We start from the raw sequence: 10,396 nt of genomic DNA on the forward strand, positions 1-10,396 counted from the left end.
CAACCCAGGCGCGTGAGAATCACACCTTCAGCTGCTCTGCTGGTGGCATTGGTTTCCCCACTGCAACCCAGAGCTCTGGAGGCTCCACATCTCCTCCTGGCAGGTCTGGTGCCGCCTGGTCACTGCTGCCTACAACTACTTCCACGTCACCAACTTCTTCTGGATGTTTGGGGAGGGCTGTTACCTGCACACGGCCATCGTGCTCACCTACTCCACCGACAAGCTGCGCAAGTGGATGTTCATCTGCATCGGCTGGTGTGAGTCCCAGGCTGCCCCCTGCACCCCCTGCTCCTGGTCTGGCACCCAAATACCCACTAGGAGCAGGAGGGTGGGATTTGCACTGGCAGATGTGTGTGAGGGAGCCCCTGTTGCAGCGGGATTTTGTGGTGTTGCCCCCCTGTTGCTATTAAAGTCGGGGATGGCCAGTGTGACACAGAATCTTCTTCCAAAGCAGGGACAGGTTTACAAGAAGGCTGTAATCACTTTATTGCAACAGGTTGCAAACATTTATACTTTTCACATATCACACATGTCAGCTTTTTATCGGTGCCTTCACAGATCAGGTCACACACATGTCACCCTGTTATTGGTACACATAGATCAGGTCACATACATGTCACCCTGCTGTTGGTACACACAGATCAGGTCACACACATGTCACCCTACTATTGGTACACACAGATCAGGTCACATACATGTCACCCTCCTGTTGGTACACACAGATCAGGTCACATACATGTCACCCTACTATTGGTACACATAGATCAGGTCACATACATGTCACCCTGCTATTGGTACACATAGATCAGGCCATCAGGCCATCCACATGTCAACCTGACCTTGGTACTTTCATGTATACCCACACCAGGGTTGGTTGCAAACTAACAAACACAGTTTTTGTCGAGTCATCCTGACTTGTAAAAAGCACAGGAAGTCCATTTCTGCCTTCCATCTTCTTCCTGCCTGAAAGTTGCCCACATTCCTCTGCATGCTGTGTTCTCCTCCTTTCAGGGGTGTGCTGTAATCCTGTTTGTGTCCACTGCTTCATTGATAAATGCCAGACTGCTGACAGGCTTGCTGTCAACCCTGACACCCCCTGAGACTCACCTGAGTGTTCCCTTGCAGGTATCCCCTTCCCCATCATCGTGGCCTGGGCCATTGGGAAGCTCTACTACGACAATGAGAAGTAAGCCTGATTGCTTTTGTTCCCCATTCCGTTCTCTATCCCAAATCCCCAGAGACCACTTGTGCCAGGGGCTCTGGCAGGGAGGAAAAAAAGGATGTTATTCTTCCATTCTTTCTTTTATCCTGCCTTTGGTCTCTCTGCAGCCCTGTCCCTGCTTGTTTCTTCTCAAAAGGCAAGTGAGATCGTTTTAAGGGGGGAAAAAAAAGGCAAGATTAAGCCACAGCTCCTACAATGGGTTTGCCAAATGCAGCTGGGATTGAACCAGCAGAGATCTGAACTATCCCCCCCGGGCCATTTTCACAGGCACCTGCAAAGGAAGGTCTTAGCAGGCACCTGAGAGTTCATACCTTGGACTGGGGAGTTAAAAGGAGCCTGTTGAGATGAAAGGCAGCCTGTCCTGTTTTCCACAGCTGGTTTTCTGCTCCCCAGTTTCAGCAGCCCTGTGCTACTCACACAGCACTGATTTAACAACCCCAGCAAGGTGTTCCCAGGACAGGGACCCCGGAGGGTTTGCTGGGAGCAGAACCAACCCACACCTGGGCAAGGTCACAGAATATCCTGAGTTGGGAGGAACCCCCAAGGATCATCCATCCAACCCCTGGCCCTGCACAGACACCCCAACAATCCCACCCTGTCCCTCAGAGCATTGTCCAAACCCTCCTGGAGCTCTGGCAGCCTTGGGGCTGTGCCCACTGCCCTGGGGAGCCTGGGCAGTGCCAACCACCTTCTGGGGGAAGAACCTTTCCCTGAGATCCAACCTGACCCTGCCCTGGCACAGCTCCAGCCCTTCCCTGCTCCTGTCCCTGCTCACCCAGAGCTGGAGCTGCCCCTGGGGAGGAGCTGCAGCCCCTGGTGAGGTCTGACCTCAGTCTGCTCCTCTCCAGCTGAACACACCAAGTTCCCTCAGCTGCTCCTCCTGTGACCCCTCCAGACCCTTCCCCATCTTCCTGTCCCTACTTTAGGAGCTTTAGACCTTCCTTATATTGTGATGCCCAGAATTGCCCCTGGGACTCCAGGTGAGGCCCCACCAGAGCAGAGAGGGACAATCCCCTCCTTCATGAATGGGTCAGTCCCTGCTTATCCTACAATAACCAGTTCCCACATCCATATGGGGCCCGTTACCAGCCCCACAAGCCCTGGGCACCTCCTTTTCCTGGGTTCCAGGTCATCCCCATGGCAGGCTTGTCCCCAGCACTGCTTATCTTTGTCCTTGCCTTGCAGGTGCTGGTTTGGGAAGCGAGCAGGGGTCTACACTGACTACATTTACCAAGGCCCCATGATCCTGGTGCTGCTGGTAAGAGCAAAGTGACCTCCTCGGCTAAACAGTGTCCTTCCAGCTGCAGGTGGGATGCAGCTGCTCCTGGCCAGGGCTTGGCCCCCTCCTTTAGCTTCACTCTGCTGTGACTGGTTCTGCTGCCCCACAGCAGCACTGCCCTCACCCAAACTGCCCCCTGAGAAAATCTGGGCTTGGGATGGGCTGCAAATGTGCCTGGAGACCTCACTCTGACAGGGATGTCCCATCAGCAGACTCCCATGTGTACCAGTAAGCCCCTCCATCCCTGCCCTGGCACTGGTTGGGTGCAGGGGGGTGCTCTGCACTTGCAGAAGCCTGGGAACCTCATCTCCATTCCCAGATCCTCTTTGCTCCTGGCTGAGCAGTGATGCTTGACCCAGGGGTCACAGGGAGCACAGTTTGCTGGGACTTTGTCCTTTTGGGAAGGGACAAAGGAGAGCAGAGGTGGCAGGTCACAACCTGGGGGTCCAACCTGTGTTTGCAGGGGGAGAGCCATGCACAAGGTCCCAAAACCATCCCTCCCTGCTTGCCCAGTGCTGAAACCACCCAAGGGAGGACTGATCACCAGCCTCCTGGAACAATTGATCCTGCTTCCCACTTCCCAGCCTGTCAGGTAGCCCGGCCACTGCTAATAAATGTCATTTGTGCTCAGCTCCAGGGCCACCTTCCCGTGCCCTCATTAGTGATTCTGCAGAGGGAGAGAGGCCAAGCAGCTGCTGGCTGTGGTGGCAGCAACTCCCAGCCTTGTATTCCTCCTCTCCCTCCAACTTTTTCACCTTCAGCCCTTCCTCTGACACTTGTCCTGCCTCACCAGTCTCCTGGCGTGCCCTGCTGCCCTGATCCCTTGAGCAAACTCCTAAATCTTGTTGCTGAAATGCTTTAAAAACAACAAATGCACATGCCTGGGACAGGACAGGGAAGGCAGTAGATCAGGTGCAGGAGGAAACATTCCCATTTCCCCTGGCACAGCTGAGGGAATGGGAGGGAATGTTGGGGCAGCAGACACTAAGCAGTGACCCTCCTCCTTCCAGATCAACTTCATCTTTCTGTTCAACATCGTCCGAATCCTCATGACGAAGCTCCGAGCTTCCACCACCTCAGAGACCATCCAGTACAGGTAAGAAAGGGCTTGAGCAACCCTGCAGCAAGACCTGGCTTCCCCCAGGATCAGGGGAGATGGGAACAGCCCCAGCAGCCGGGCATTGAGGTGATGGGAGCACGGACAGACACCCAAGAGCACCTCAAATGCTCTTTGGAGGCATTAAATCAGTGAGAGCCTGCTGCTGGAGAATATGGATGGCTGGATCTGCCTTGGAAGGGAGCCCTTGGGATTTGAGTCTCTTTGCAAAAAAAAAAAAAAGCCTGTCCTGGTGGGACCTGATGAGCTCTCCAGGCTCGGAGCTGCAAATCCTGGCACGGAGGTGAGAATTAAATCGCTGCTTGACAGCAGAGCAGAGGCTGAGGAAGGAGGGAGGAATCGATGCCACCCCAACACCTCCTTGTGAAGAAGAAGGCAGCACTCCCACAGCACAAGGCAGGAGGATTTTAACCCTTCCTTCCCTGCTGGGGAATGTTTTGCAGGCAGCTTGGGAGGTGTGTGGTCAGAGCAGCTCTCCAAAGTACCTGGAGCAGGAGAAGACACTTCATCAGAAGTGTCTCAGTGTCTCTTCATCAGAAGACTCTTCATCAGTGCTTCTCTCTGGAGCATTTTGTGGGTAGGGACTGGGGGATCTCAGCGAGTGCTGGGTCAAGAGAAGCAGGTTTGGGGTGGAGGGGGGGCTTTTTCAGCCGAGAATGGAAACATTTTGGTTGGGTTATGAGGAAATAGCAGCTTTCCTCCTCATGGAGTGTTGAGCTGGGATGGATGGTTCAGCTGGGGCTGAGCAAAGAGAAAGGTTCTTGAAAAAGGCTGGTGGGCCTCAGCCAGCAATTTTGAGAGACTTTTGGTTTTCTGGTATTTGCCTGATTTTGGCAGGGAAGGTTTTTCACCTCTGGACAGGAGAACGTGTTCATTTCCCAGAAATATTTCAAGGGACAAGAAAACCTGGAGAATTTGGTAGGTTCTAAACTGTGCAGTCCTGCTTAAACCAGCAAGGGACAGCCCTGGAGGGGGCTCCTGCTCACCTTAGATGATGGCTTTTGGTAAAAAACTGAATGGATTTCACGCTGCCATGGCTGCTCCCATGAGAAGAACATGTTTTCCCATTGTTTTCCAGCCTGAAGATGCTCCTGTCCTCAGTCTCCTCCAGCTCCTCCATGTCATCAGCCCATTTGTGTCAGGGGCTGTGCTCTGCTCCAGGTCTGGGATGTAACACAGACCCAGCCCAGACTAACCAGGGATGACTTTCCCATGCTCAGCTACTGTTGGAATCTGTCCATGAACAGGATCTTGAAGCAAAAAGCGATGGCTTGGCATTGTTCTTGTCCCCTGATCCACAGGAATGCCAAGCCCTGGGCCTTCCCACACTCCCTGCATCAGCACTTTGGCTTTTCACAAACCACACTTGTAATCTCATCAAGGCAAGATACCAAATTAATTACCTGAGATGAGGTTTTCATAAACCCACGTTGAAGGGCATGAATTATTATGCCCTCCTTAATTCCTTTTTAATCGAGCCCTGGATCAGCCAAGCAATCATTTCACGCCAGCTCAAGGTCAGGCCCCTGCTCTCCACTGCCCTTTTTCTGGATGGAGAAGCACAGCAAGTCCCAGTGCTCCAAGCAGCCCAGTCCCTTGGGAATTGCACTGGAAAACAGCTCAGCTTTGCTCTGTCCTCCTCCTCCCAGTCAGACCAGTCCCAGGCAGGCCAGTCCCAGCCATGCTGGTGCTGGGAGTGGGATGGGCAGAGTCCTCGTGCCCAGGGCTGCCCTGCAGCAGCTCAGGTCCATGTTTTCTCCCCAGGAAAGCAGTCAAGGCCACGCTGGTGCTGCTGCCCTTGCTGGGGATCACCTACATGCTGTTCTTCGTCAACCCGGGGGAGGATGAGATCTCCAGGATAGTCTTCATCTACTTCAACTCCTTCCTGGAGTCCTTCCAGGTATGGTCCTCAGCACTGGCTTTCATCCCAGCTCCCCCACCAAGGGATGGGGCTGATGCCTCCCCCAGCTTCTGCCCCCTCCCAAAAACAGAGACCCCCAGACCCCAGGGCTGCTCCAAAGCTCCCAGTCCTGGGGTGCCTGCTGGAGGTGACTCTGCTGTTTGTCTCCTTCCAGGGCTTCTTTGTCTCTGTCTTCTACTGCTTCCTGAACAGTGAGGTGAGCACTGGGGGCTGGGGGGTGCTTGGGGGGTCTGCAGACACGAGCTCAGCCTGAGGCTCTGCCCCTGCCCAGGGTTTGGAGGGTGCTGGTCCCCAATTCCCCAGCTGAAGGTGAGCAGAGTCAGTGCCTCACCTCCAGCCCCAGGCACATCTGCAGCCACAGATGGGAATGGCAGCTGTCAGCCCCTGCCTTTGGAGGAGGAAAATCCACCCCCCCAGAACAGATGCTCTCAGGGTGCCCCTGTGGGATTTGGTGCAGCAGAGCCAAGGGTCCCCCCATCCCTGGGGAATCCTTCCCAATCACTTCACGCCAGCTCGAGGTCAGGCCTCTGCTCTCCACTGCCCTTTTCTGGCTGGAGGAACCACAGCAGGTGCTCAGTGCTCAAACCAGCCCAGTCCCTTGGGGATTGCACTGGAAAACAGCTCAGCTTTGCCAGTCCTGGGCTCCCATCCCCAGGGTGACCCCATAAACACAGGTGGGTACCCAGCTCCTGGGTGAGGGCACCTCCTGGGCTCTGCCCCAAAACACAGGCAGCAGAAAGCAAAGAAGCTGAGAGCAGAGGCTGATCCTGCAGCCAGTTATTTGGGCACCTCTTTCCTCTGTGTCCTCCAAACCCTCCTGCACCTTTGCTGGCTCAGGAGAGTTTGCCCCAGATGAGCTTGTTTTGGTACCAAATCACATCTAATTGATGCAGGAGGAAAAGGGACTGGAGCAGGGCTGGCTGGTGACCCAGGAACACATCACACCATGGTCCTTCACCTCTAGGGACTTTGGTGCTCACCCAACCTCAGCCTCAGCCCCCATTTCCCAGGGCCATCCCAGGCCTTTCTTCACCATTTACCTGCCACACAAAGCACTTGGGCTGCTGGAGGGTGGCATTAATGTCCAAGGAATGCCACTGGCACGAAGCAGACAAGCCATTAAACCTCCCTGACTGCTCCTGTAGCTCTGCCAGCCCCTCACAGCACCCGATGCAGGTGTGAGCTGCTGCCTCTCCCACAGAGCCCCTGGCTCAGATTTATTTCTCCCTTTTGTTTCCATTTTAAGCTCAGAGGCACCATCTCTCTTAATAGTTTAATGTTAGAGAATCACAGGATCGACCAGGTTGGAAAAGACCCCTGAGATTATTGAGTCCAACCTTGTCACCCATGTGACAATGACTCAGCCCATGGCACTGATGCCACATCCAGTCTCTTCTTAAACACCTCCAGGGATGGTGACTCCACCACCTCCCTGGGCAGCCCATTCCAATGCCTGATCACTCTCTCTGGAAAGAATTCCTTCCTGATGTTCAACCTAAAGCTCCCCTGGCACAGCTTAAGGCTGTGTTAATTAACACAATTAATGGGTTCATCTCCCTTGGTAGGTGCAAGGGCTGCATTTCACCAGCACCAAAGAAAGCTGGGTGCCTTGGGCAGGTGCCAGGGGTTCCTGGGACCCCCAGGGGAGGCTGAGCAGGGTTTCAGCAGCATTTTTGGTGGGAAGCCCTGGGGCTCAGGGTGGCTGCTGGCTCTGGATGGCTGTGTGGTGACTGTCGGAAAAAACCCTTGCTTTCCATTTATGAAAAGGCAAAAAATACCTGCAGGACAAGGAAAACTGCAGCAAGAAATTCTTTATTGCAGCGCTGGGTGCAATCCCAAGTCCCATGGCCTGGAAAAAGCACCATCCCATTGAAAAACATGCTCTTTTTGTACTCTCTGTTAAATATTCAACAGGTGACAGGTATTTTACATTAAAAGGTAATTTTTCAAACCCAGGAGGGGGTGTCACCCTCCCTCCTGATTTGATTGATGATCCCCTGTACATGTACAGGGGGTCTCTCTGCACACAAAGGCCAGCCATGAGGCCAGGGGATGTTTTCCCATTTTTATATTTTTCCCTATCCCGACCGTGACGTTTCCCTGGCCTCAGGCCCGGACGGGGCCTTCCCACCTCACGGCCTCCATGAGGCGCCTAAGCAAATCCCACCACCCTCTGTTTCCCACCAAATTCCTTTGGCTTATAACAAAAACAGATTGTTTCTTTCCCACATGACCGAGTGCCCCTCTCCCCGTGCCCCCAGGTGCGCTCGGCCGTGCGGAAGCGCTGGCACCGCTGGCAGGACAAACACTCCATCCGCGCCCGCGTGGCCCGGGCCATGTCCATCCCCACCTCCCCCACCAGAGTCAGCTTCCACAGCATCAAGCAATCCACGGCTGTGTGAGCCAGGGGAGCCCCAGGAGACGGCCTGCAGGGGCTGAGGGAGGCGATGGCCCTGCCCCGAGGGGGCACAGCACAGGGGCAGGTCCTGCCCGCGCTGCCCGGCCCCGCTGCAGCCACGGGAGACCTGCACAGCTCCTGCCTGGACCTGCGGGACAGCACAGCTGAGAGGCTGCTTGGTCATCTCCCTGGCACTGCTGTGACCTGCTGTGGGATGGAAGAAGGAGCCAGAGGAAGCTGGAGAGGTCGCAGCAGCCTCCCTGCCTGCTCCAGCCCGGGCATGATGCCCCTCGTCGCTGCCCGGCTTGAGTTTTGAGCTGACACAGCTTTGAGCTGACAGTACACCAGGACACTACTGGGACAGCTGATGGGGCTAATCCCTGGGAAGCTGGGTCAGCCCTTCCAGTGAGCACATGCTGGCATGCTGCTGGTGTGGGAAAACCCTCTGGAGGGGCCAAAGCCCTCTGCATTGGCAGGGGGTGGATGGAGAGCCCTGGACTGATGGCAGACGTTGCTTTGTGTGGCTGTGTTTTTGTACCACTGGGGTCACTTGAGCCCTGAGGGGGCTCTCAGTTGAGTCCTGGGATCATCTCTGCCACTGGGATAACTGGAGCCCTTCCCCTGCCCCGTGCTGGGTCCTCAGATGTCCTGTACCTGCTGCTTGGTGTGACCAGGTCACTGCTCACCTTGACCCCAAGGATGGGGGATGGGAGGGGTGGGGAACCACACAGAGCACAGGGATGGTGCCAGGGACTCTGAACAGCCCCACAGAGGGGTTTGGGCTGAAGGGAGGCACGAGAGTGAGGTAACTGTGTGGTGTGGTGCAGCCCAGAGGGATCCCCAGGTCCCTGCCCAGCCCCTGCCCCTCAGGCTGACCCCCTGTCCTTGCTCAGGGGGCGGAGAGCTGGGGGAACCCTGTGCTGGAGGGGTGGCTGAGGTCCCCAAAGGCAGCTACCACAGGGACACGCTGTGGCTCTGCTCCCCTTCCCCCTGCCCTGCTTCTCCCCGTGCCAGGTGAGCCCAGTGCCAAAGCTGCTCCTTGCTCTCGCACAGGGGATGGCACCAAACCATCCCCAGGCTGGGGTTAAGTGCCTTGGAGGAGCAGCAGCCTCCTTCCCTGCCTCCATCCCTCCCTCCATCCCTCCCTCCATCCCTGCCTCTCTCCCTTCCCACGCTGGAGACTCCAGATTGTCCCTGATCCCACTCCCTGTTCCATGTGGTCACTGAAAGCAGCTGAGCAGAGAGGCCCATGCAAGTGGAGGGCTTTGGGGTTTGCCTTGACCTCCTTGGAGCCACATTTTCCTTGCCCCATATGAGATCTGCTTGGGGGACAGATGCCAGGAGGGCATTATGGGACCAGTCTGCTCTCTGCATCCCAGGGATTTTTCCAGCAGGGGCCCTACAGGATGTGGTGGGAGCTCCTTCACACTTCTGTGCCTCAGTTTCCCCCCAATAAAGAACAGGCCTAAGTGTGTCCTGCCCTGGGGAGATTTAAGCAGCTTTGAAATCTCAGTGCTCTGTGATTTCCTCAGGATACACCACCAGAAAGGAGGAAAAATATTTCCTTTTTTTTTTGTGTGTTTTTTGTTTGTTTGTTTGTTTTCTTTAAAGGAAAGCACAGGGGAAAAAAAACCCCTCTGGGTTCTTTCTTTAAGCGTTTGAGAAGTTGAGGAGTCTGAAGCAAATTCCTCACGTTTCCCTCCTGCTTTGGTTTCCTACCTGCATGTCCCCAGTGCAGCTAAACCAGAAATATCCCATTGCCCCCAGGGATGCACTGGGAGAAGCAACAGCTCCCAGTATGACCCAGTGAGGGCCACACCCTGCATATGGGGCAGGTTTTAGGCTTAGTACAAGTTCATCCATCACCAACAGTCCCCAAAACTGCCCTTAATCCAATATATGGGCGAGAAAAAGACCCCCCCAGAGTTATGCAGTGGGAAAAGTGGCACCTCCCAGTTCTGCAGATGCTCCTACAAGGAGCAGACTTGTGTCTTCTCTCCTATCTTGGTTTCTCTACTGGGTGCTCTGGCAGGTTAATAAAGATCTGCTGGATCTGAAGAAGGGGAAATGCCCCAGGGAGTTTTTTTTCATCGTCCCCACAAGTGATGGTGCCAAAAAAAAATGATGTGCTACGTGTTCAACTTGGATTTTTCTAAAGCCAAGGTCCATGTCTGGGGGGGAAAAGAAGCTGGAAATCGAAAAACCAAAGAAAGAAACCCAAACAGAAGCATCTGTGTTCACATCCCTGGTTTTCCCTTCTCCTCTGGGTGGTTTGCTCTGACTGATGTGACTTTGCTTTCCATAGCTGGAGAAAAGTGTGTGTGTGTGTTCTCGGTCTTGTTTGATTAAAACTACATGGATTCCTCTCACAAGGACTTTTGGGGCACGTTTATCTTTTGGAAAAGACAGCCCTGCCCAGGTTTCCACGGGAGCATCCTCACCCTGCAGTGGGCTCAGCA

General features: G+C 54.7%; 1 protein-coding gene across 1 annotated transcript in view; it reads left to right on the forward strand.

The window, feature by feature from the left end:
• LOC103757342 (corticotropin-releasing factor receptor 1) overlaps positions 1–8,178 on the forward strand; it is a 20,906-nt gene extending 12,728 nt beyond the window's left edge. Inside the window, 7 exon segments of the mRNA XM_029964497.1 lie at positions 32–257; positions 1,126–1,186; positions 2,408–2,480; positions 3,512–3,597; positions 5,383–5,518; positions 5,694–5,735; positions 7,801–8,178. Coding sequence (XP_029820357.1) covers positions 32–257; positions 1,126–1,186; positions 2,408–2,480; positions 3,512–3,597; positions 5,383–5,518; positions 5,694–5,735; positions 7,801–7,941 — 765 coding nt within the window. The 3' untranslated portion in view covers positions 7,942–8,178.
• The last annotated feature ends 2,218 nt before the right edge of the window (positions 8,179–10,396 follow it).

Source organism: Manacus vitellinus, unplaced genomic scaffold (assembly GCF_001715985.3).
Source record: "Manacus vitellinus isolate BGI_N305 unplaced genomic scaffold, ASM171598v3 scaffold_72_pilon, whole genome shotgun sequence".
In the NCBI taxonomy this organism is placed as follows: Eukaryota; Metazoa; Chordata; class Aves; order Passeriformes; family Pipridae; genus Manacus; species Manacus vitellinus.